Source organism: Eublepharis macularius, chromosome 5 (genome assembly GCF_028583425.1).
Source record: "Eublepharis macularius isolate TG4126 chromosome 5, MPM_Emac_v1.0, whole genome shotgun sequence".
NCBI lineage: Eukaryota > Metazoa > Chordata > Lepidosauria > Squamata > Eublepharidae > Eublepharis > Eublepharis macularius.
The window spans coordinates 110,780,360-110,807,725 of record NC_072794.1 but is presented as its reverse complement, the minus strand read 5'-3'; the positions used below and the strand labels follow the sequence as shown (position 1 = coordinate 110,807,725).

The window sequence follows — 27,366 nt, the reverse complement described above, 5'->3', positions numbered from 1 at the left end:
TGGACTCTCACAGCATTTTTAAATAGCCAAATTCTTCTCTAAAATGGTGTTGGCATCCACCGGTCAGAGCTGTAGATGCTGTAACTTCTAATTTGGCGTTAGATCAGTGAGCTTGAATCCCTGTTGAGTTCAATCATGAAGCTCACTGACAGTGCTATCCTAAACCCATGGGCTTACAAGGTTATAATTCTTTTTAGAATTGTACTGTCAGTGACCTAACCTATTCACAGAGTTGTTTGTTAGATCAAATCAAATTATCCCAGTCATTGCTTCCCGTGGTTCTTTAAGGAGAGTATGCTTATAAATGTAACAACACAGTAGAAGAACTAGCAAAATGATTCCATCTTGTCCTCTGAATTCATTTATCTGTTTGTAGTGATCTAAATACCACTTTTTGGTTTTCCTGGTTTTGGTAATTGCCATACATTCCTGCTTTTTTTTGGTCCTCCTTGGTCTTATTTTTAAAGTTATATTCAGAATCAGAACAGCAGGTGTCCTGGCTAGAGGTGGGCATGAATCAGGAAAAATCCAAACCCTGAAGTTCATGGTTCATTGCATTTCATGAACCACGAACTTGCCCCAGTTCGCAAACCACTTTATTTGGTTTGTGAAAACATCACTTCCGGTATAGCAGAAGGTCTGCAGAATAGGGTTGTGCACTTTCGGTTTCCCCCTTTTAAACACCACTGCTTTTCAGCTGATGGTAGGGGGATCCCCTATCAGCTGAAAGAAGCTGCCGGCTTGACAGCAGCAACACTTTTTCTTGCAAAGTGAGAAAAGTGTTGCTGCTTTCAAACCCCCACTACTTTTTTCAGCTGAGGAGAGGGGCACCCCCCTCTCATCAACTGAGATCCTTTTCACACTGGGACTTTAAAGCGTTTCAGTATCTGTTCTGCTTCCCGTGTTTGCAAGAGTTTTCTTATTCCCTGCTGTCTTTAAAAGCCAGGAAAGGGTTTAAATAGCTGGTTTTCCCTTCCTTCTTTGGGGTATGCGCATGCTCTCTCTCTCTTTTTTTTAAAGGCAAGAATGGGTTGTAATGTTATAACATTATAACATAGCAACACTGCAACATTGTAACATTACTGCACATTCCTCTGGGCTTTAAAAACCAGGAAAGGATTAAATGGCTCCTTTCCCCTCACTCCCAGGCATGTTTCAGGCTTTGAAAAAGAAAAAAAACCAAGCGTTTTGCACAGCCCTTTGGAAACAAAGTGGCAGGGAAGCTGCTGCTTCATCCCCTCCTTATTGGCCCCTCCTCTGTCCACCTCCAGAAGGTCCCACATGACTCTTTTGTTCTTTGCTAAAATTCATGGAAAGTTTTCAAGATTGACACTGCTGGCCATCACCATCTTAATGATGTCAGACCTTTTGAAAACTGCTTAGAGGCCAAAGACATGCATATAGAGAGATTCTCTAAGGCACTGTATATTAGAGAAAAAATGGATTACAGCTAAGACAAAAGGATTCATCCTGCAAAAGTTAGTCTGTGTTACTTGTAAGCAGAGAACAGCATGAGAAATTATTCATAATGTACTCACAGATGCTTTTGCAGCAGGGAAAGGGATGCTTTATCAGCAAGTACCATCACAAGTATATCTGTAAAAAGTTTTGAACAGGGATGGTGGAAGTGTATACTTTGTACCGTATTTATGATAGAAATGTTTTTTCATAAACTCAGTTCTCTTTCAATCCCATTAACTTGATTTGTTGTAATCTACATTATGATTAATTTGCACATACATAGTTGTATTGCGTAATCATCTAGGAGCAAAGCTAATTAATTTCCCCCCCAAAAAGTCATTTTCTCCATAGTCCAATCAAAGTAATTCAAAGAGGTACATATTTCTGTGTTTTTCAAAAATGTTTCTTTGCAGTATTATGGGATTGTTGTTTAGAAGAAATAGAATAAATCATCTATAAATTATTATAGAATATAATAAAGGAGGCCTTAACAAATTATCTGTGGTTCTAGGAAGCAGCCCAAAGATTTTGGAGCTGGGACTCATTTTTCAGCCTTCAGGTTTTGTATTTTAATGACAAAGTGTTCTAATTATTACTACCCCAAAATCTGATTCGAACCTCTTTCTCATAATTGCATTAAAGTTATAGCAAAGGTGTTATAGTATATAAATAAATGTGAGGCACATTAGTTGTCATCACCACAACAAAAAGCTACGCTCAAACCCTAACCTAATTTCTCCCCAATTTCTCATAATTCCATAAGAAATTAATTCATTCACCATCATTGAATGAGGTACAGTAACATTTACATATGAACAAGCATTTGCAAAAAACTCATGCACATTTATTTTTATTTCATACAACAAAGCTTTCTGATGCAAAATGATAAATAAGCCTTGGGTTGAATCAAGCTGGCTTTCTTTCGCTCAATCTCAGCCAGTTCCCCTCCTTATTACAGCCCCTGTTTCATATGACTTTTGTCCAGGCAACTCCAATGATATTAAACATACCCTTTTTGGTGGCCAAAGAGGGATCCCTCCATTTTTCACCAGTAGAAAACTCAGGTGTATACAGCTCTTTGTACTTGGTAATGATAAAATCATTGCTGAAAATACTAGACTCTGTTATGAAGTTCCTAGGCACCTTGGAAACCTGGTGCCTGGGATTTGTTGATTTGTGTTCTAAGGAATGAAATCTGGAAAAAAGGAGATTAAAATGCCCTTTTCCATGTTTTTGGGCGGGGGGGGGGGGTTGTCCATCATTTAAAATGTATTCGCTATAGTACTTTAGAATAATAATTCATGTTCTAAAATGAAGGCTTGTTTATGTTTATTTCACATATTTTCTTTTTAGGGCTTTTTTTCTGCACTGCCTTTTCTGATGAAGATCTAAGCTATAATTAAATTTCTCAAGAACTGTTCAGGCTCCTGTTGACTGAAATGGAGATGATCCACCCTCTGGTCATTGAGTTGCGAGAATATTTAAATATGATTCGGTATGTATTGTCTCATATGATATTAGTATGTAGCCTGTAAAATTTTCTCTCATATAGAGACACATGCTATGATGCAGCCTGACAAGCACAAGTTCTTTTTGCCTTGTCAGCAACTGCAAAATAAATCACCTGTTGTGCTAATGAAGCTTATATGTATACGTTCAGGGCCTTTCATTGCATCTAGCTTCTTTTATTCTACTCTTACTAAGTAGCATGAAATGTATAATTATACCCTGTTGGTTCTATATCCCATGATTTTAGTCAAGCCACTGACTGCATACATTATTTTTTGTAGGGTTTTGCTTGCCTCTAGGATATAAAGATATTAAAATGCAGAGATGAGCAGTATTGCAACCTTGTGTTGGCAAACCCCACTTAGAAGAAACTGAAGTTAAAAATGTTGTCCCATTCACGTTGCAATATGAACAGTTTAATTATGGCCTAACTTCAAGTGTTTGTTATCTAGATTTTGATGATTTTCATTAAAAATGGAAAGTTAAGATTAGGCCAATGTATTTAAGAAAATTAGATTGATAAAGATGCCAGATTCTTTAAAGGATGATTATGAAATAAATAGTGGTACAAATTACAGATAAGCATACAGACAAGATATTTTATATATCAGTATATCTAATAGTCAACATGGCCCCATTGCAGACACTTAAATCCACAGATTGGTGCCATATAGACAGCAGAGAAATTTTTCAGCAAATTTGGGGGATCCCTCAGGTTTGCGGGGGGGAAAATGAGAGCGGGAGCTGGTGCCTCTTCTGCTCTTTGCAGTTGGCAGGAACAGCAGTGTGTGTGTGGGGGGGGGGGGTAAACTGGAGGTCAGAGTGGAAGGAGAGTGGGTGGACAGCTAAAGTGGTGGGAGGGCAGGCACAGCAATGGGAAGGGCAAGAAGCAGGAGGTGAGAGCTGTGCGAGGAGCAGAGTGAGAGGATCAGGAATGCAAGGTTTTCTCCCCCCTAGATTTTCTCATGTGTCTGCAGGGGAGAGGAATGGGAGACCAGACCAAAGGTAGAGGAATGAGTAACCAAAAGGTGCGCATGTATGCGTGTGAGAGCGAGAGAGTGACAGAGAAAGGAATCTCTCTATGAGTGTTGTAAGTCACCACTAGTGTATATATATAATACTTTATAACACAAACAAACAATATATCTAATTCTCAATAGAGCCCCACCTGAAGACAGGGTCCATGGTTAATCTCCCCCAATAACAGAAGCACTGCTTGAGGTTTCAAGAAACAAATGCCCTGTATATAGCCAATATTCAAGTTTCTGTTAGAGAAGGGGCAAGGCCCTTTCCAGGGCTGTTTTGGTCTTTGAGGGAGAACTGATCAGGGTCAGGCCTGACAACAAACACAGGGTGACTTGCTACCACATAACTTTCCTGAATTATCCAGGCCTGGCTGCTCGCTACTGTTCAGCAGCAGTCACCACTGAAAAGCTAGCATGTTATAATAGTTAGAGTTTCAGACCAGGAGAACTAGGTTCAGATCCCCAGTCCACTGTGGAAGCTTGTTGTTGACTTTGGGATACGCATTCAACCTAACCTACTTCACATAGTTGCTGTGAAAAGAAAATGGAGAGGAGAATGATGTACGTTGCTTTGGGCCCATCCAGTTACACTGCGGGGTACCCGCAAAAACTCATGAGGGGCACCTTACTTTTCCTTTAAAGTGGTGTTTTTCAAAGGGCTGTTAGCAATCTCTGATTGCTGTTAATTTTTGAGGTAGAATCTGAATGAAAGCCATTTTTAAAAAATGTCAATCTATCTAACAATTGCTTTTCAGAATTTCAAACAATTTTCTTGTAGACGTTCTTAAAAAGGGGAACAAAATGTTTTATATTTATTTTATTTATTTATCTTATTTATAGTCCACCTTCCTCACTGAGACTCAAGGTGGATTACACATTGTGAGTCAATAGTCTTTTTCAAATACATTTGAAAAGACATTTCAAAGACATTTCAATAAACATGTCATAAAGTATGAACCAGAACAATATTGAGATGGGGGTCCACTTGACCATCATCCCAGATCCCTGATGAGTAACAAGAGCCCAGTGTAGTCACTACTACTTCAGTGCCCCAACTTCTTTCTTTTCTGCCATTTGGTTTCCTGGTTTATATGTTTTTCACTTCATGCATGAATGCTTATCCTGGAATAAATGTTGTTAGTCTCTAAAATACTACTGGACTTCTGTCTGTAATTACTAAAGATAAGAGTAAATGACAGTAAGAATTTGGGGAAAATAAAAGCATGGAGGCAGAAGAGTGCTAAAAGTCACATATGAGACAGGCCATTTTGTGAATGCAACTGTTCTAAAGTAAAAGCATGAATCTTTTTGTTGTCAAGGGGCATTTTCCCACATAGTTGCTTCATGTGAGAGTCTGAGATAAAAGGGTGGACAGAATCTTGACTCTGGTTGACTATAGGAAGATTAGAGCTGCTCTGCTGCTTTTTTTTAATAGATTTTTTTTTAATTACTAAACTCAAAAAACTACAAAAGGGAAAAAGGGAGAACAAGGGGAAAGGGAAGGAACAACATATAAAAAACACATACTACAACTACAACTACAAGTCTTGCATTCCCTTCATAATACAGTTATTTAAAGTTAAACTTTCTAATATGCCATTAGATTGGTAGACCTTATAAAATACAAACTACCGTCAGGATCAGGTCTTCTCCCCCGCCCCCCGCGTCTCGGTCGCAGCTCTCTCTGAACAGCTATAGTAGCTGCGCTCACTGCCTCCCCCCCACTTCTCCCCTTCAGATTCTGGATCTTCTCCTTGCTGAAACTCTTGATGATTAAACACAAAGTCCCTCAGCTGTGCTTCTGATGTTATCTTGTAGGCTTGATCTTTATAACTGAACCAGATGCTTTCCGGAAATAACCATTTGTATTTTATTTCACACTTCCTCAGAAGAGCTGCAAACCTTTTGTATTTGAATCTTCTTTTCCGAGCTAGAAATGGAACGTCCTTCAATATCTTAACCTTGTTACCCAGAAAGTCCAAGTCCACATTATACGAATTATATAAGATGGTGTCCCGAGTCTTCTTAGATGAAAAGTCAATAATAATCTCGCGAGGCAGCTGACGCCTCGTTGCATATTTTGAAGATGTCCGGTGGACTTCCAAAATATCGCTTTTTAACTCTTCTTTAGTTGCCTTTGTGAATGACGCCAAAAGTTCCGACACCAAATCCTTTAAATTTTCATTTTCCTCCTCCTTTACATTCTGAAGACGCAATACCGTCTGAGCACGCTCCACTTGTAGCCCTATCAGTTGATTCTCCAAAAGCTTTACTTCTTTGTTTGTAGTTTTCATGAGTGCTGCGTTTTCCCAAGCAGATTGCTCTGCCCCAGACGCTACGTCCTTAATGGTTTTCACTTCGTTCTCAATTGTGTCAACCCTTTGACCGATTTCATTTAGCTTATCAACAAAGGGCTTCATAGCTTCAACGATCAACCGTTTAACCACCTCTTCAAGAGACTCTCCTTTCCCCTGCAATGCAGCCGAGACCGATTTGCCCACGGCCGGGCTCTGCTTTTTCGTCACCATCTTAGGGGGGGGGGAGTCCGCCAACTAAGTTTCAAAACTCAATGAAGGGGAAGATATCCGAGCCTTCTTAGCTTCAACTCCCACCAATCCTTCGCATACGCTTGGAATAACAGAAGAGATTCGCTTACTTACAGGTTTTCACCTTAAATCTGCTTGTTGCCGTTCTCCATGGCCCAGCAGCACGCGATGTGCTGCGCAAGTCTGCCGGCCTCCGTTGGAGCAAATGGGCAATTTACCCCCTGCATCGACTTCAGGGGGCTCTTCCCGCAGCGCTCCGGACCCTGACCCCCTCACTGGGAGTCCTGGGGGTTAACCCTCGCAGGTCAACCACCCGGTCAGGCTGCTCGGGCGCTTCCTCCCGGACCTGCGGAGAAGAGCGTTCGACATGGCCGGGAAAATGAAACCGAATCTAGAGCTGCTCCGCTTATGCTCAGATTGTTCCAAAGCAATCTGTTAGGAGCAATGGAAATGAATACCGGGGGCAGTTACTGGCTACAGAGAATGGGAGAGGCCTGGTCGTGATAGCTACTGCTCGACTCAAGCTCATGCAGTTTAAATGGCCAGTTGTAGCTGGTGCTGGCTGATTCTTCAGCTCAGAGGAGTCCAGCATTGGGTAAAACTAAGTCCTTGGGGGATTGTACTGCTGCCATAGCTGCAATCATTTGACTGGAGGCAAGCTAGGGCGCAACTTGGAAGGGTGTTTTGGGCTCCACTCCAAGATATCCCCAGCACAGTAGACTGCAGAGGGGGAGACGTATCCCCTAAGGGTTCCTCTGCTTGTCATTTCACTGAAGAGGGGAAGTTGCTATGCATAACAGACTTATGATGGTGAAGGCATCTGTAGGACCCTCTGTAAATTGTTTCCATAGCACCCATTTCTAAAGCGTACAGATGTTGTTGTAAGCCAGTTCAATTTAGTAGCTTTTCCAGTGGTGATGGCTACTGCAGGCAGACATTTTCAAGTGATAAGTTAAATGGAGGAACATTGTCTTCACTTACCGCAAATAATTACATTCTCCAATATGTTGGTGTAGAATCCTGACCAGCTTTCAGTTTTTGGAAAAACAACAATTCTAGCAGAAGTACTTGTTGATATATTTTTGTAAACATGCAAGTCGTGTTTAATTGTAAAGCCTTGCTCCCTACATGAATAATTTCCCTTTCTTAATGGTCTCCAATCATTTTGAATCCTTTATTAACATCACTTTTCCTGCTAGTATGCTGCTGTTTGAAAAAGTATTAAAAAATTCAAAACTCCAAAAAGCATGCAAAGTTAAAATATGTATGTTTGGGTATATTTTATTGATTTTCTTAACCCTTTCTGAATAAAATCACTGCTGCACATAAAATTTTAACTTCAGTGATCATCATATTTAAGTGCAATGTGTTAATACTGTGTTCAATTTTTTTAAAGAGCTAAATATTGTTCAAAATGAGTGTAATGGAAACAGTCTACATAGTTCATATAATTTTTTTTTACTTTACCTTATATATTACTATAACTTGTAGTGCAAAACTGAGTGTTATGTGGATATACACAATGAAATACCTGCCCTGGTATGGAGCCGAATACTGCGTACAAACCAAAAATTACTTCAGCAGTTGGGCCACTCTAGAAGCACACCTACAGTGTTCTAGAGGAAGATTGCTTTCTCTCAGGGTTAAGTTTAGAGAAAACCAGCTCTGTGAACCTACAGATGTATACAGTACTGATAAGTTGAGCATCTGAGATGTAGCAAACATACATGTATACCTGGAGCAATTTAGCAAGTAAGTTGATTATATGAAAAAGATGAATATATACTTAAATGAATAAACATATGTTCATAATAGGGGAAGGTCAGAACGGACAACTGAATTAACATTTAAATCATTCATATTTCTATCTGTTTGCATGTTGCAAAGGTGGGAGGAAGCTGAATTTCTCTCTGAGAAAAATTTGTTGCAACTCCTGGTTTTTTTTCAAAAATATTTTACATGTAGTAAAAAGATTACATGAAAGATAGTGAGCTGAATTCTTAGCTATCCTCTTCCCCCCACTCCCCTCTCCAAAGAAATAAGAATTAATTAAATTTGCAGTGATAAGATAGTGACAGTTTGTCTTTAGAATTTGTCCCATCCAATATATTCAGTTTTATAAAATATATTTGCCTATCCCCAAACTTAATTTAAAGAAATGCAAAATTCTTGAATATGCCTCTTTTATAATGTTCTGTATTACTATATTTTTAATGTGTGCAATGTCTAAGTAATCTTTTATTTACTTTACAAGGTTAAAGCAGTGGAGACTTATGTAAGACATGGATAGATGCAAACATGTTGGGCGGCTACGACTCGCCCAGGACCATTCTATTCTGAACCCCCAGAAGTGGCACTGCATGGACTGCAACACCACAGAATCCATTTGGGCTTGCCTGAAATGCTCCCATGTGGCCTGTGGAAGATATATCGAAGACCATGCACTTAAACACTTTGAAGAGACCAGGCATCCTTTGGCTATGGAAGTTAATGATCTCTATGTGTTTTGTTACCTTTGTGAAGACTATGTATTGAATGATAATCCCGAGGGTGACTTGAAATTACTTAGGAGCTCTCTGTCTGCAATTAAAAGTCAGAAGCATGATCCATCAGCAAGAAGTGGTAGGACATTGCGGTCAATGGCTTTGGGTGAGGATGTTTGCAGCCATCAGAGGGCCCCTCAGGGACAGCCGCAGATGCTTACAGCTCTCTGGTACAGACGGCAGTCATTGTTAGCGAAAGCACTGCGGACTTGGTTTGATAAGAGTTCTAGAGGTCAGCTAAAACTAGAACAAAAGAAGCAAATGGAAGAATTGGAGAGGAAGAAGGAAGTAGCTAGGCAGCGGCGTCAGGAGATGAAGCGGAGGTTGTTGGAGGAATTGGCAAACACTCCTCCAAGAAAGAGTGCTAGGCTTTTGTCGCACATTCGCAGAGAGAATCTGATTCCTCGGAAATTCAGAGATATGGAAGCAAGTTCCCCTACCTCAAGAAGAGTGCAGAGTAGCAAATTTAAACAGTTCTATTCCATCCGTCGTAAGCCCCTCATGACTCCTGGTGTGACTGGACTAAAGAACCTAGGAAATACATGCTATATGAACTCTATCCTTCAAGTATTAAGTCACCTCCAGAAGTTCAGAGAATGTTTTTTGACGCTGGACCTTTGTGAAACTGAGGAACTCTTAGCTAAGACAGTGAATGGAAAATCTAGAATGTCTGGAAAGCTGGTCTGTGGGCCTGCTCCTACTGAGTCAGGGAGGAATGATCAACTAGGATCATATGGCAGGCAGAGCTTGCCAGCTGGCTTAAATGGCGGGTCCTCAATAAGCAAAAGTTTAGAACTAATACAACCCAAGGAGCCAAGTTCAAAGCACATCTCTCTTTGTCATGAACTTCATACACTCTTCAGAGTCATGTGGTCAGGGAAGTGGGCCTCAGTTTCTCCCTTTGCTATGCTGCACTCTGTGTGGAGTCTGATTCCAGCATTTCGAGGTTATGACCAGCAAGATGCTCAGGAATTTCTCTGTGAATTGTTGGACAAAGTGCAGCAGGAGCTTGAATCTGAAGGAACAAAACGCAGGATCCTCATCCCTTTTTCTCAGAGGAAGCTCACCAAGCAGGTCCTGAAGGTGGTAAATACCATTTTTCATGGGCAGCTACTCAGTCAGGTATGCATGTTACTGAATCTGAGTCTTCACTGGAATATTTTTTAAATGCCCAATTATTAAATGTGTGTACTTGGCGAAAGGGGAAGGATCCTTAAGGGAAAGTGGTATTTTTAGCATACATTTCAAATGGGATTGCCAGTTACGTGATAAGAGTAGTTCTGTTGTTATTCTTCCCAACGGGATTTTTAAATGCAGAGCAGCTGCAGGTACCTTTGAGATTGAGGGGAGGACTGATGGGTTTCTTCCTGTTCTTTAATTGCCCCAAAATTTACCTCCTCCCTAGCTGCTTTTTCATCCCAGTAAAAAAGATTGCTAGCTTTATAATGAGAAAGTCTTTGCTCTGCTTTATAATGTCTAATTAGAATATAGCTTGGAATATCTAGATGTCTTTTTTAAATTTTAGCAAGATAGTCTTACTACATCCAGTAAACTTGGCACCATCTTTTTCACCCAGATTATACACTCTTGTATTTGGTTTAAGCAACACAAATTTCCAATCACTTAGAACAGAATGAGGCAGGAATACATTTAGGGATTAAAATGTTCTTGAACGTACAAATGAACTGAATTCTGTTTATGTGTTATACTGATGAAGAAAGGCCAAAAGAGTGTATGTGGAAATATATTATTATATTGTTATGCTATTTAAAAGTGTCTGATCATTTTAAAATTGGTTTAAATTTACAATTTTAGATAAACATCAGTTTTGAAACAAGTAATTAAAATAGAAAATTTTCCCTTGCAATGGAGTTGAAGCCATAATAGCCACATGTTTGCAGGACCAAATCTGTTTTTACATTAGAGAATTATGCAAAGGAAGTATGCTCATACAAAACCAATTATTTTGATGATGCATCTTATCTGAGAGTAAGCATAATCTCTCTTTCCTGTGATTGAAGACTTGGTTCACATGGCACCATTCATGTTCTAGTTATTAAGCTTTGTCCACTGACCTCAGAGTCTTGTGGGAATATGCCTACAGAAATAGTATGTTTTACTGTGAAAATATTTTCTTGCTAGGTCACCTGTATAACATGTAACTATAAATCCAACACTGTGGAGCCCTTCTGGGATCTTTCCCTGGAATTTCCTGAACGTTATCACTCCATCAACAAAGGGATTATCCCTGTTAATCAGACAGAGTGCAAGCTGACTGAAATGTTGGCCAAATTCACAGAAACAGAAGCTTTGGAAGGGAGGATATATGCATGTGACCAGTGTAACAGTAAGTAAAGGACTGTTGAGTTTGCTGCAGATTTAATTTTCCATTGTGCCTGGTGCAAAATGTTTCTGTATTCCTGTATGGATATATAGGTACTTGTTTCATGACGTTTGAATTACTATGCAATAGTTCAGAATAAAGTTACTCAAATGGCTTACAATATTGGATAAATATTCAATATTGTTTATATAATTCCAGTACAGAATACAGTAAAAAGAAGCCTTTTATGCCATCCAGAATGGTTTCATCCCTTCTTTGTGAATTCATTACTTTTTTTTAGTACACAAAGCTGTTTCTTGTGTTGTCCCCTCCTCCTCAAACCATAAAAGTAAAGTAATCTATCATTTTTCTGCTAGATGGGTAAAATGGTGAATTCACCCTGACTAAATACACTGACATAAGCAATGTCTCCCAAGTAATGTCTCCCAAGGAATAACAGATATGGCAATTCCACTATCTTTAGAAATATTAACGTTGAACATTTTTAACACTAATGAGTCGCATAAGCAGGCTGTCCATAGGATGTGGACTGTCTTTTAAATTAAGGCCTTTTCATTTATTTGTAATAGGCCTTCAATTAGTTTCCCTCATAATAAGCAGGATGGGCACCTGTGGAAAATATTTCGATAACATTCTCATAATGAAGACAATGATGCCAAACAGTTTTGTTTTATTTCCCAGAGTAAAACAGCAGTAATGTTTCACAAGTTGATTGATACATGAAGGAAAATGTTGTAATCTAGTAAGTTCTTTCTTTTAATTCAAAAACTGATAATCCTTCCCATTTATCACATCTATAGAACCATACTTATAAGAAACAAAATGATTGATTAATTAGTTTGTTGAATATTAACTGCACACTTGGTGACAAGCTAGATAAAAACAGATTTTCCCAGTGGTTGAAAAAGGTGTTTAAAAAGGCCTGGGGGAGGGGCAGAATTCAAATCAGGGCCACAGTGTAAGGAATGAGATGGGGTTTTAAACCTTTCTCCTCCTCGCTTGATTTTTGCCAATTTGAAATTGCTTTCAAAGAAAGAGTGTCTCCTTCCTTTCCAGGGTTAATAATAGCTGAGGAACAGAGACTGTTTTGATCAATGCATCTACTAGGGTTTAACCCCTGTTCTATCTTCCCAATTTGAATCAGGGCCTCATATACATGCTAGTTCCTATTCAAACATTTCCCAATATTTATTTATTTTTACTTCATTTATACCCTGCCTTTCTCCCTCTGAGGCGGAGGACATCTTGGGTGTTTCCCACCGTCCAATCGGGGAGGCAGGAAATGACAAACCTTTCTTCCTCTTCCCTTGTAGGTGGGATCACCCTCAGTTTCCCAGTTCTTTTCCTGCCTCAGGGGAGAGCAGTAGGGTGTAGGCTGGCTCTGCTATCCTGTCCTACCTTCCTCTCATTTTTTTTGCTCTTCTTTATTTGACTTAAAACACCTTTCCTTGCTCAACCTCTTCCTTCCCTCTCTTCACTGTGGTGCTCTTTTTTCTTGTCCTGTGCTCTTTTTTCCTTCTTACACCTGCGGAGAGGAGTCCTCTACTCTCAGGGAGACCAGGATGGCCACAAGGGAGTCATCCGACTCCGAAGACTCTTTTTTGGACAAGGCTGGAGACGGCCCCCTCGGACCCGTTCTACCAGCGGCGGGGGAAAGTCCGGTGGGAACCGACGCGCCGCGTAGGCCTGATCGCCACCCTGGACGCCCTGTCCCTGACCTCGAGGGCCCTGGCGTCATCCGCGGTCTCCAGACGACTGCTCTGGCTTAGGGCCTGGCCAGCCGACCTACAAGCCAAGATTATCCTAGCATCATACCCTTTCCAAGGGGGGAAGCTGTTCAGAGACCAGCTAGAAAAAATCTTGGTAGAAACCAGGGACAAAAAGAAGGCCCTCCCAAGGTCCCTAAAGTACACCTCCAAGAGGCCAAGCAATTACCAACCATTTCGCTCACATCACACGCTGGCCAGAAGCAGGCAGGACCACAAGAGAGCCTGGAACCCACCCAGAGGCCAGCCCAAGCGGAACAGTTTTCACTCCAAGTTCAACAGATCTCAGGGATTCCGTGGCGGCCAACAGGAATCGGAGGATGTCAGAAACCCTGACTGTCACAGCGCTCCGGTGGAGGGAAGACTTCTCCTGTTCCGCCAGATCTGAGAGGACTCCAAGGCGGACGCATGGTCCTTAGAGATTGTGTCCAACGGCTACTCGATCGAGTTCGCCTCCCTTCCACCGGAAGATTTTATCCCTTCCCCTCTCAAGAAGAACCAGTCCAGAAGAAATATAACCTTGAAAGCGATCCAACACCTTTTGGAAATACACGCCATCGAACCAGTGCCTCCCGCAGAGAGGGGACGAGGGGTGTATTCGATATTCTTCACGGTCCCCAAGAGGAACGGGGACTGGCGCGCCATCCTCGACCTCAAATATGTCAACCGGCACATCAAGCTCAGACGCTTTCGAATGGAGACCCTTCGATCCATCGCAGAAGCCCTGCAGGAGGGGGAGTTCCTGACCTCGATAGATTTGACAGAGGCGTATCTGCACGTCCCCATTGCCGCACCGCACTGAAGGTTCCTCAGATTCAGCATCAAGGAGGATCACTTTCAATTCAGAGCACTTCCCTTCGGCCTGTCCACGGCTCCTCGGGTATTCACGAAGCTCCTAGTGGTTCCCATTGTCAAACTATGGGAGAAAGGCATTCATGTGCACCCGTATCTGGACGACATACTGATAAGATCCGCCTCCGAGTCCGGTTCAATCAGGGAGATGATGTTCACCATTCGATTCCTAGAGAGCCACGGCTTCTTGATAAACCACGACAAGTGCTCGCTGCGTCCTTCGCAAAGACTCGATCATCTGGGACTGACGATAGACACAAGAAAGGGCAGCTTCTTCCTCCCAGAGGACAAGAGAGCCAAGACCAGGAAGCTAGCGTCCCAGGTAATCAGACAACAAGCATCTCCGCTCATGGAGCTATCAAAGCTAATGGGTCTGCTCATGGCCAGTTCAGAAGCCATCTACTGGGGCAAGTTCCATGCCAAGCCACTTCAGGCCTTCCTGCGCCCCTTCCAGTGGCAGATCGCCCAGAGATTGAGCATCAAACTTCAAGTGCCACACACTGTGAAGGAGAGCCTGGGGTGGTGGACAATCGACGACAACCTACGCCTAGGCAAGAGTTTTCTGTCCCCGAAGCTCACCCAGCTCTTCACGGACGCCAGCCCGAGAGGCTGGGGAGCGACACTACACGGCGTCCCTGCCCGGGGGAGTGGTCAGAGACGGAAAGGAACTTACCCATCAACGTCTTGGAGATGCGAGCAGTCTTCCTGGCACTGAAACATTTCAGGAGCTCGCTCGACCACGAACACATCCTAGTACGGACGGACAACATCGCCACAAAAACGTACATAAACAAGCAGGGAGGGACCAAATCCTCCCGTCTACAAAGGGAAGCCCACAGGATCATGACCTGGGCAGAGCTCAATCTCTCCTCCATCAGAGCGGAACACATCAGGGGGGTCCAGAATATTCACGCGGACTGGTTAAGCAGGGAGTCGCTCCATCCAGGGGAGTGGTCCCTGAAGAAGGAAGTATTTGCCTTGCTGATAGAACGCTTCGGAATGCTGGTAGTGGACCTCTTCGCCTCGCACCGGAACAATCAGGTTCCAAGATTCTACACCAGATATTTCCATCCGCAAGCGGAGGACACAGACGTGCACACTGTGTCCTGGCCCAACTCTCTGCTGTATGCCTTCCCTCCCTTACCAGTGATCCCAAAACTGTTAAGGAAGATCAGACAGGTCGGAGCAACAGTCATCGTGATTGCTCCCTGGTGGCCCAGGCGACCGTGATTCTCCACTCTCCAACTGTTGTCGGTCACACCACCTCTGCAGTTGCCGACTCAACCGGATCTGTTACAGCAGGGCCCGATCTGGCACCCTCATCCAGAATGGTGGGCGCTGACCGGATGGAAATTGAGAGGAACCTGTTCCAACGAGAAGGTCTTCCCTCAGGAGTCATTGACACCTTGCTAGCATCCCAAAAGAGTTCCACCATTCGCATATATAATTGCGCCTGGAAAGCCTTCCATAGATGGTGCAGACGTAGGAAAGTGTCGCCCCTGGATCCAACAGTGCATTCCATCCTAGGTTTCCTGCAGGAGGGTCTCAACAAGGGACTGAGGCCAGCAACCCTCAGGAGACAGGTTGCCGCCATAGGATCAGTTTGGACGGACGGCGGGGGTACCTCTTTAGCGTCTCACCCGCTTGTTAGGAGATTCCTCAGTGGGGTCACCATCGGTCCATCATTTTCCTACATGGAGACACAACGTAGTGCTATCCGCCCTGACCAAGCCACCATTCGAACCAGTGAGAAGCGTATCCCTCAGATGGCTGAGGATCAAGACGATCTTCCTGGTCGCCATTACATCTGCACGCAGGGTATCGGAATTGAGTGCCCTTTTGTCACGTCCGGACCTGTGCGTCTTTCACAAGGATAAGGTGGTTCTGAGGACAGACCCAACCTTTCTGCCTAAGGCGTACTCCATCTTTCATCGTTCTCAGGAGATCAACCTACCATCTTTCTGCCCGGATCCCAGACACCCTAGGGAACGTGAGTGGCACAATCTGGATGTAAGGAGGTCGCTCAAGGTGTATCTGATCAGGACGGAGGATATTCGTCAGACAGACGCCTTATTCATCAATATCTCACAGCCTAAAAAAGGTCAGCGCATGTCCCCATCAGCGATCACGTACAGTATTAGGTCCTGTATTACAGAAGCTTACAAGGCACAGAGGATCGAGATACCAGCAGGGATAACTGCCCACTCGACGAGAAGCGCAGCCACTAACGCAGCCCTGAGAAGGAACGCCTCTGCAGAGGATATTTGCAAGGTGGCCACGTGGTCCTCCTTGACTACGTTCATCAGGCACTATCGTCTCCACACCAGTGCTTCGGCAGATGCGGCCTTCGGGACGAGAGTGCTACAACATGTAATAGAAGACGAAGATCTGGAAGACGATCTGGATCCCACCCAGATCGTGAGGCACTGCTTTAGGAGCACCCAAGATGTCCTCCGCCTCAGAGAGAGAACGGCCCCTTGGATACTCACCATGAAGGGTCCTTCTCCTCTGAGGAAAGGAGGACATCTTGCCCACCCGCGATCTTCGTCATCTTGACACTCCTCTCCGCATTTGTCGTACTTTGATTCTGTCTGCCTATGCAGGGGCCGGGGGGCCGCATTTTTTGCTCCCACGCTCGCTTTAACACTATGTTACCTGTTAATTCTTGCATGCCGTTGGTTGTTTACTTGTTTAAGATGTTTTTTCTCCTTTACTCCTGTTGGGGCCTAGTTTTTATCTTACAAGGGACTGTGTGGTACTGCTGAGGGGAGTCACCCGAACTGGGAAACCGAGGGTGATCCCACCTACAAGGGAAGAGGAAGAAAGGTTTGTCATTTCCTGCCTCCCCGATTGGACGGTGGGAATCACCCAAGATGTCCTCCTTTCCTCAGAGGAGAAGGACCCTTCACAATGAGTATCCAAGCAGCTGTTCTCCCCACTGGGGACCCAAAGTAACTATCATCATTCCCCTCTCCTCTATTTCATCCTCACAACAGCCCTGCGAGGTAGGTTAGGCTGAGTGTGTGATGGGCCCAAGGTCACCTAACATGCTCCCATCACAGAGTAGGGAATTGAAGCTGGGTTGCCCAGATCCTAGTCCACCACTCTACCTTTAGCGTCATAAAGTCCTATAGTTCTCTTCGTATCTAGAGTTTTCCAATGGAAGGAATTTCATAGCTTAATAGAACGAAGATGAGCTGGTACAGTGTAAGCAAACTACACAGCAGAGAGAGAGGTCCTTATGAATCCTGATGTGTTCTGGCTGGAACTGGACTGTATTCTTGTCCCTCCACTCTTTATAAAAGTTGGAAAGTCTGTTTCACCAATTTCCTGTCATACTCATTCTATGTACTTGGAATTAAATCTCATTGAAGGTGATGGAATTTGCTCTTGAGTGTGGCATTTGAATATTTGGGTTTTAATCACATGTCACAAGCATGATCTGTTGTCCAGCTTCGAATTACATTTTTTTAGTATAAATTGTATCCTTCTACAGTTCCACATTAATAAGATATAAGATAAGCGCTGGATCAGTGAAGCTGTCAGTGAAACACTATTTTCAGAATACATGGAATATTTTACTAGGTGAGAGGGACTCTTGTTTCCAGATCCAACCCAAGTTAAAATACTTTAGAACTGGTCATGGAAAATCCCATCAAGTCATAGCTGACATAGCAACCCTTGGGGTTTTCAAAGCAAGAGATGTTGAGAGGTGATTTGCTGTTGCCTGCCTCTGCCTTTAGAATTACAAGTCTAATTGTAAATACTTACTGGAGAGCAAGGCACGCTGAATTTAGTGAGACTTCTTCATAAATCTATTTGGATTGTGCCTTAAGTCTCCTTTCTATCATTGAGAAGAAAGTTTAAGTGATGGAATTTAAAGATGCATAATTCTTTCTGTAACAGTTCAAAATGGGATTGGATAAGGTAGGAAGAAAAATGGGACTGAATAATGGAGAAGGAGAACCGTGTGCATCGGCCCATGCTCTTTAGAGAAAGGGCAGGATAAGAGAGAGTATGTTTGTGTGAAAGGGGGGAGAAAACTAGTTAAAATAATTGCAATTTTCAAAACTAACTTTCTTTCTGTGGGATTGTGGTGTTTCTCCCTTTTGTGCTTTTATTAGCCTTTCATTTCTGCAATACTTGCTATTGAATAAGGGAGTAAATTTCATTGAAGTTAGTAGAACTACTTTTCTGTGAAAGGCTGCTGGTCATCCTACAAATACGTTATATATAAGTAGCATGCAACAACGCTAAAAATTCACTTGCAAAAAGAAATCCAGGGCTGAATCTTATGGATGCATTGTCCCGGATCAAGAAGCTTCCCACAGGCAAATGAAGCTCTACTGGTGCAAGGAAGAATGATGCCACATGAATCCTCCAACCATCTGACATCACCTTTTGGTGTTCAGAGATGGCTGCTGAGAGAAAGGGATTTCATGCTGGCTATGTGTAGGATCTAAACCCTAGCTTCTGCCAAATTTCCATTCAAATTTTGCCCACTAAAAGTTGCTAATAGCCAAAGCTCCAGCTTCATCTGTTAAGACCCTGCCTCTTGTTAAAACTGAAGAGAAGTCTCTCTGTGCAATTCTTCCTTTTGAAACAGGAACTGGTAAACTCACCTTGTTTTGTGTATTTCTCCTTTATGTAGGCAAACGACGGAAGTCTTCTCCAAAACCTCTTATTCTAAGTGAAGCTAAGAAGCAGTTAATGATTTACAGACTACCTCAGGTCCTCCGGCTGCACCTTAAACGATTCAGGTGAATAAAGGGGGGAGGGGAGAAGGAGAAGGCAAGGGTTCATTTTTATAGTTGAAACCATTAAATGGATATAATTTTATAATATTACTAAACATTTCATTGAGTGGCACTCATAGCCTCCTACTTTTAACAGAAGTAGAAGAGTGGTTCATGTCCCTTTTTAAATTCTGTTTGACAAGCAAAGTAGGAAACTACAGTATTGTTCGCTTTAGAAGAGTTCTGGCCAGATCTTATCCACTGTGTTCGTAATGGGTGTGTATGCATGCATGCATGTGAATGCACATCTTGGTTCTTTCTAAATAAGCTTAGAGGTTCTGCTAATTTTTCTTCTGTGTAAATGGACTTAAGCTTTTGTAAGCTGGAATGTGTCCAAGTAGTCATGACCCTGAAGGGCAATGAAAGGGTTTCTTTTTCAAAGTTAGCATTAATTCCCACTCCTATCATCCTGGGGCTTGGATGTGGGAGGAATCATTTCAACCATCTGACTCGGTTTTGATAGAGTAAGTCCAAAGGAAAAGTATTTTTATTTTATTCTTTTGTTTTTACTTGATTTATATTCTGCCTTTCTCCCCAGTGGGAACTCAAACTGGCTGACATCATTTTCCTCTTCATTTTTCCTTACAACAGCCCTGTGAGGTAGCTTAGGCTGAGAGTTTCTGACTGGCCCAAGGTCACCCAGCGAGCTTCCCTGGAAAAGCAGAGAATCAAACCTGGGTTGCGCAGATCCTAGTCCATCACTCTAGCAACTAGACCACACTGGCTCTAGTAATAGCACAACTACTGCTGTCTTGTGTTTGAAGCCACAAAAAGCCACAAAATTAGAAGCAGCTTTCAAGTTCATGTAGTACAACTGCTTCCAGTATTTCTGATTCTTATTAGATAGGCGGAAATTGTATCCAAAGTGAGTAAACAGATCCATTCCCCCCAAGGGATAGTCATTTTGAACTCTTAATTGTGTCTTGTTTAAATGTTATCACTTTTAACAGTTAATGGTATCCCAAAACAGACTGTAATGGGTTGTAAAGGACTGCACAATTGATTGGGAAGGATTCCTTTTAGTAGTATCTATGTGAAATGAATTCTGCAGTGAAGCTAATGGGAAATACCTTCTTTTAAAAAGATTCTTTGATTAGACCCAGCTGTTCAGTAGATCTGTATTAAGAGGAAAACCCTTTGGTTGTGCTCATTCTCAAAAGTGAGTTATTTTATTGGACAAACTTAGAACATAAGAGAAGCCATGTTGGATCAGGCCAGTGGCCCATCCAGTCAACACTCTGTGTCACACAGTGGCCAAAAACCAGGTGTCCTCAGGAGGTCTGCAAGTGGAGAGGGACACTAGAAACCCTCCCACTGAGTGCTCCCCCAAACACCAAGAATACATAGCATCACTGCCCTGGACAGAGAGTTCCATCTATACCTTGTGGCTAATAGCCACTGATGGACCTTTGCTCCATATGTCTATCCAATCCCCTCTTGAAGCTGTCTATGCTTGAAGCTGCCACCACCTCCCGTGGCAGTGAATTCCATGTGTTAATCACCCTTTGGGTGAAAAAGTACTTCCTTTTATCCGTTCTAACCTGACTGCACAGCAATTTCATTGAGTGCCCGCAAGTTCTTGTATTGTGAGAAAGGGAGAAAAATACTTCTTTCTTCATAGGGGAAGTGTTCCATCCCTTTAATCATTCTAGTTGCCCTTTTCTGTACTTTTTCCAGTGCTATAATATCTTTTTTGAGGTGAGGTGACCAGAATTGTGCACAGTATTCCAAATGAGGCCATACCATTGATTTATACAGGGGCATTATGATACTAGCTGATTTGTTTTCAGTTCCCTTCCTAATAATCCCCAGCATAGCGTTGGCCTTTTTTATTGCTGTCGCACACTATATCGACATTTTCAGTGAGTTATCCACCATGACTCCCAAGATCTCTCTCCTGGTTAGTCTCCGCCAGTTTGGACCCCATCATTGTGTATTTATATTTGGGATTTTTGGCCCCAATGTGCATTACTTTGCACTTGGTCATGTTGAACCTCATTTGCCACGTTGACACCCACTCGCCCAGCCTCGACAGATCCCCTTGGAGTGCCTCACAATCCTCCCTGGTTCTCACCACCCTTAACAATTCAGTGTCATCCGCAAACTTAGCCACTTCACAGCTTACTCCCAACTCTGAATCATTAATGAACAAGTTTAAAAGCACCGGACCCAATACTGAGCCCTGCAGTACCCCACTGCTTACCACCCTCCACTGTGAATATTGCCCATTTATACTTACTCTCTGTTTCCTATTTGTTAGCCAGTTTTTGATCCACGAGAGGATTTGTCCTTTTACCCCGTGACTATTGAGCTTACTTAGCAGCCTTTGATGAGGAACTTTATCAAAAGCTTTCTGGAAGTCCAGGTAGACAGCATCTATTGGTTCCCCTTGTCCACATGTTTATTCACTCCCTCAAAGAACTCTAACAGGTTCGTGAGACAAGATCTTCCTTTACAGAACCCATGCTGAGTCTTCCACAATAGCTTTTGTTCATCAATGTGCCTACTAATTCTCTCTTTAATAACGGTTTCCACCAACTTACCCGATATTGACATTTGACTGACCGGCCTGTAATTTCCCAGATCTCCTCTGGAACCCTTTTTAAAGATGGGGTTGACATTAGCTCTCTCCAGTCCTCAGGAATGGAGGCAGATGTTAATGAAAGGTTACATATCTTTGTCAGGAGATCCACAAGTTCACATTTGAGTTCTTTCAGGGCTCTTGGATATATGCCATCCGGGCCTGGTGATTTGTTAGTTTTTAAATTGTTTATCAGTCGTAGGACCTCCTCTCTTATCACCTCAATCTGACTCAGGTCTTTCAATACTCCTTCCGAAATCAGCGGTTCTGGAGTGGCCAAGCACCTCTCATCTTCTACAGTGAAGACAGAGGCAAAAAATGCATTTAGCTTCTCGGCCATTTCTCTATCGTTCTTCAGTAATCCTTTTACTCCTTGATCATCCAGGGGCCCCACTGCCTCCCTGGCTGGTTTCCTGCTTCTAATATATTTGAAGAAATGTTTATTGTTGGTCTTTATGTTTTTTGCAATGTGTTCCTTATAGTCCCCTTTTGCCTGCCTGATCACAGACTTGCATTTTCTTTGCCACAGCCTGTGTTCCCTTTTATATACCTCACTCTGATTAGCTTTCCACCTTTTAAAGGAAACCTTCTTACCTTTCATAGTTTCCTTTACTTTGTTAACCATGCAGGCCTTTTTTATACCTATTTGTACCTTTCCTAACCTGTGGTATATATTTTATCTGAGCTTCTAGGATTGTAGTTTTAAATAGTCTTCAAGCTTCCCCAAGGGTTTTGACCCTTTTGACCTTTCCTTTCGGTTTCTTCTTCACATGCCCCCTCATCTCAGAGAAGTTACCCCTATTAAAGTTAAAAGTGGTTGTGCTGGTCTTTTGGGGCAACTCCCTATTTATGCAAATGCTGAATTCAATAACTTTATGGTCACTGTTCCCAAGCAGTGCGACCACTTTTACATCTCTCACCAGATCTTGGACATTACTTAGGACCAAGTACAGGATCGCCTCTCCCCTGGTAGGTTCTGCAACCACCTGCTCCATAGCACAGTCATTGAGAGTGTCTAGAAACTCAGTCTCTTTCTCCCAACTTGAACACATGTTGACGCAATCAATGTGTGGGTTATTGAAATCACCTATTACTATACAGTTATTTCGTCTGGCCGCTATCCTTATTTCTTTTATCATGTTATAATCATCCTCTTATCTTTTGATCCGGTGGACAATAACAAACTCCTAGAGTTAAGTTTCCTTTTGGGCCCATTATTTTAATCCATAGCATTTCCAGAAGCAAATCTAAATCTCTTACCTTCTCAATCTTACTGGACTGTATACCCACTCTGGCATACAAAGCCACCCCAGAGCTGGCGTAATAACATCACTTCTGGAAGTGATGTCACCATGCCATTTTGAAGCATGCGTGGGGCAATCAGCATACGAGGGGGGAAATCACTGATGAACTGAAAAATGAACTAAATGAACCACCCTAAAAGTCATCTTCATTCATCAAAAATGCACCCCAGCGAACCACCAGTTCGCAAACCCTGAACCAGCTTGGCTCATAACGAATTTTGATTCATATTTCCATTTGTGCCCATCTCTGTTAGACACTATAGTAACTACAGAGCTCTTTCAAATTGTTGGCTGCACAGTTCGGAAAATATTTATTTTGCACTCTGTATAATTGCTGCTGGCCTTTGGTAAGGGGGCAAGAGTTTAGAAACAAATAATTCTGAGGAAGAGATACTGGATAGAGAAAGTTAAGGATTTGTCCCCAAAAGTATTAAAAACTCACTGTTTTTAAAAGAGGTCATGACATTTATAAACTGGGACAAATCTGGAAAGACAAGCTGAATGAAACTAGTTTTGTGTAAAGCTGCAATGGATTATTTGCATTGTATGTATTCCATGTTCTACTGGATGGATTTTTTTGTATAAAAATAATTTTAAAGAAAATGCTTAATTTTTTAAACTATTAGAACAGTCTTAAAAATATCACACAGGATGAAGTCCATAGGCTCTCTTCTGGAGGAAGTTTATACAATATGGAGTACTAACTATTTTATGAACTGCAGTAAATTTGATAGTGTTGTCAGGGCGTTGGAGGCCTTCCCCCGCCCCAACTCACTTGGAAGGCCCGACAGCCAGGCCCTGACAAAGGCCGAGGAGGAGGAGGAGGAGGTAGCCGCCCTCAGCCCAGGGGAGGCCCCCATGCCCCCCGCAGCTGCGGGCAACGGCGCAGCCAGAGCCAAAAGCGGCCGCAACACAGCGGCCACAACAAAGCCAGCGGGGGCCAAGGTGGGCTGCCCAACACCAGCAACCTGCACCACTGCCAGCATAGCGAGGTCGGCATCGCCCGTCGGAACTGGTCAAACGATGGCGGGCTGCAGGGCGGAGTAACACCTGGTGGGCCCTGCAGCACACCCGCACACCAACAGGAATGCCGACGCTGGGCCGGGGTGGCCAGACCCAAACTGCACAAGGGTGGGGCTGGGCTGGGAAGGAGCCCTGAAAAAGGGGGTGGGGAGGAGCGCCCTCTCACAGGCTGGGAGGGCCACCCATCATGCAGGGAGTGGGGCGGGGAAAGGAGGCATAGGGTGGAACCAGGGGAAGGCGGGGAGAGGCATGAGGGCTGCCCCATAAAAGCGGGCAGGGCAGGAAGAGCCAATGATGAGTAGCTGGGAGACCAAAAGAGAGCAGGAAAGAGCAGAGATAAAGAAAGGGTCATCCCAGCAGGGAGAGAGAGGGAGTAGGGTGCTGTATTCCCCCCTCCTTTCCACCACTTCTGAAGCCCCTTTCCGCTCCCACTACAAGGAGGGGCAGCCCTGGCAACAGCGCCCTCCTCTGGTCCCGACACCCTGACAGGTGACACTCACAAGTGTTTTAGCACTTGTCACTACTCTGCACTAAAGTGTTTACCAAGTGTTTTAATAGCTTTTTTGTAAACTTCAAATCTATGCTAAAAATTCTTTTGATTGTGTCTTTTTATTGCAGGTGGTCTGGACGTAATCACCGTGAGAAGATTGGGGTCCATGTCCTCTTTGACCAGGTATTAAACATGGAACCTTACTGCTGCAGGGACACTCTCTCCTCTCTTGACAAAGAGACCTTTGTCTATGACCTCTCGGCTGTGGTGATGCATCATGGGAAAGGGTTTGGCTCAGGACATTACACGGCATATTGCTACAACACAGAGGGAGGTGCGTGTGCCTTATTACAGGGGAAATTTGTTTAACTTTTTGCATCTTGTAGATTTTTAAAAAAAGTGAGACTTTTTTTCTATATTTTATCTCAACTTAAACAATGAACTGGTAGTGCATCTGCTAAAAGCCATAGGGATAGAAACTGTTTTTTCTTGCTTGTAGCTCTTTGGAATTGACTTGCATTGCTTGATATTTGAAAGGGTCAGTTTCTCTCTCTTTTTTTCCTTTTGCATCACAACCATATTAAACTAATCTAGTTGCTTGCTGAATGTTCATCCTTCTCAGGTTAACTAGCAGACTTTTTCAGAGCAGGAGTCTCCAGTATGAATACAGAGAAATGCTCCCTTCCCCTTGTTCTCGAAAGTTCTTTGAATCTATCTTTAGAATCTTAGTACAGTATTTCTTAACACAATTATCTTTTGTTGATGACTTTTCAGAATAACTCTATAAACAGAATTACTCTATGTGACACCTCGTAGTGGTGAGATCCAAAGAGCCCTTTGTAAGCATGATCAAACTGTTGGGCATGCCTAACTGGACTTTTGACATATTCATTAAACACCAGATACCATGGCATTTTGCAGACTGCTTTAGAAAATCCCAGAGTTTCAAAAGTGCCTTGCCTTCTTAAAGCAATATAAACCCAAACCTCCTTAAGTTTTGTGAAGCTAGCTACATGATTCTTTGGATCCCTGGCTCTGTTTAGAAGGTCAGCAAAAAATCAGATTTTGGACTGTCTTTCCAAAATGTTTGTGAACCCAACCCAAAAACAGTCAGGGTTTGGTCTTGTCATTAATAAACTCTTTTTCACTCCTTAGGGTTTTGGGTCCACTGCAATGACTCCAAACTGAATGTATGTAGCGTGGAGGAGGTATGCAAAACCCAGGCCTACATTCTTTTTTATACTCAAAGAACTGTGCAGGGCAAAGCAAGTATCTCAGAAACACATCTTCAAGCTCAGGTGCCGTCCAAACTCAACGATAAAGACAGAAGACTGACACTCCCCTGAACAGAAGCATTACTGTCTGAATCAGCTGGTTCATTTTTAAGCCTTTGGAGTTCACTCATCTTGGCAGGAACAAATACTGCTGCAGGAATTATTTGGATCCACAGTCTCAAAAAGTGGGCCTCTTACTGTGTGCAACTCTGTTCTATGAGATTGTAGCAGAACGTCATTTAAAAAAAAAAAAAGACGATGTATTTGTAAACCCCTTCCTCTTCTAAACAAAGCAAAGAGTTACAGCCTCTATGTCTTGGACCATCTATCATCCTTCAAAGATAAATCTAATGTGGCATGAAAAAATAGGGGAATCCATTCCTCTGTATACAGCCAGGATACAAAGCCATCAAACTGGCCATATATGTAAATTCCTCCAGAAGAATGAACAGGTACAGTAGAATCCCATTTAATCCTTGCTCTCTTGTTGAGATGAACAGTTATTACATCTCTGGGTGTAAATAACTTGCCCAATGATACTGTCTTTCTATTCCACCGTAAGTTGAGTACATGGAGTTGTACTGTACCAAACTTCCCTAAGCTCTTTTACACTAGGAAAATGTAGTCTTATTTTGTTACCCCCTACTGTCATTCCAGTTTGTTGAAACATATGAAGTCTGAAATTATTTTGGAGAATTAAGAATATGCAGTTTAGGTTTATGCTAAAAATTACAGAAACAACAAGTGCTGAAAATGACACAAATGAGCTTGAATTTACTCAATTCACATGTAATAATTGCAGCAATTTATGCAGAAGCTAGGACTTTCAAAGCTTTCTACTATGCTTTCATTGCCAGCTATCACTTGATGAGGACCCCATGAATTAACTGGTCAGGTGAATCCATTTGTTTTCAAAGTTGGGGAATTATTACTCTTTTTTTCATCTGCTGCTATCATATCAGCTCTTGGTCAAATGCTTAATAACTTCTCATGTGCTGAAAAGAATGATTGGGGATGTAGGAGTAATCATGATATAAAGGGGGAAATAGTTCCTGACTGGCAATGCCTCGAGTTTCTTGCCTTCTAAAATCACCACTATTCCACTTCTGGGTATTGGGGGGGGGGGGGACTTCACATATGGAAGAATGATCCCACCTGAATTAATGTTGGGATAGATTCATTCTCTTCCCCCAGTTCTTACCTTCGTAGAGTCAAAACTGGCATAAAGCTATAGAAAGCTACCTCCATATTTTGAGGATGTGCCATCCCCATACAGTTCTTGGATTGTATGCATACAATCACTGACAGGATTTTCAATATTATTAGGTATCTGTGGTAATTTGGTTTACTGCTAGAGCAGTTGCTGATCTTTGTGATTACTACTGCAACAGTCTAGTAGAAAGGGCATACTTGAACACTGATTTCTGTATGGCTGGACAACTGGCTTTTAAATCTGGAAATATTGATAGTTATAAAAACACACACACATTGTATATTCAAAGGTAAAGCACATGAAATATATATATCTTTTGCTGATTTTGTAACTAGGCTTGGAGGGGGTCTTTTTTGGCTTTGCTGTACTAGGGAATACTGAAGTTCTTATAAAGGGGCAGTTTAAACCTGGCAGGATATGCATGAAGCCCCATTGTATAGCCAATGGAGACTGATCTAGTTGCTATAATTATTGAGCCTCTTAAAAGATTATGTGGTGAAGCTAATATCGCAGTTGTAATGATTAGGTATTACTATATATATCTGCCAGTGGGTTCCTTTATTAGAGCAATGCCCATTTATGTTTTAGGCTCCAGGAAAAACATGCAAGAAAACACAGACTTGGAACCCCTGACTTTGT

The 27,366-nt window shown here is 42.6% G+C and overlaps 1 protein-coding gene across 1 annotated transcript; it reads left to right on the top strand.

Annotated features, from left to right (window-relative positions):
• The first annotated feature begins 2,879 nt into the window (after positions 1–2,879).
• USP49 (ubiquitin specific peptidase 49) lies at positions 2,880–26,541 on the top strand. The gene is made up of 6 exons (XM_054980993.1): positions 2,880–2,956; positions 8,796–10,206; positions 11,227–11,431; positions 18,698–18,806; positions 24,369–24,574; positions 25,396–26,541. The coding sequence occupies exons 2-6, from the start codon at positions 8,824–8,826 to the stop codon at positions 25,584–25,586; spliced, it is 2,094 nt and encodes a 697-aa protein (XP_054836968.1). The 5' UTR covers positions 2,880–2,956; positions 8,796–8,823; the 3' UTR covers positions 25,587–26,541.
• Positions 26,542–27,366: the final 825 nt, after the last annotated feature.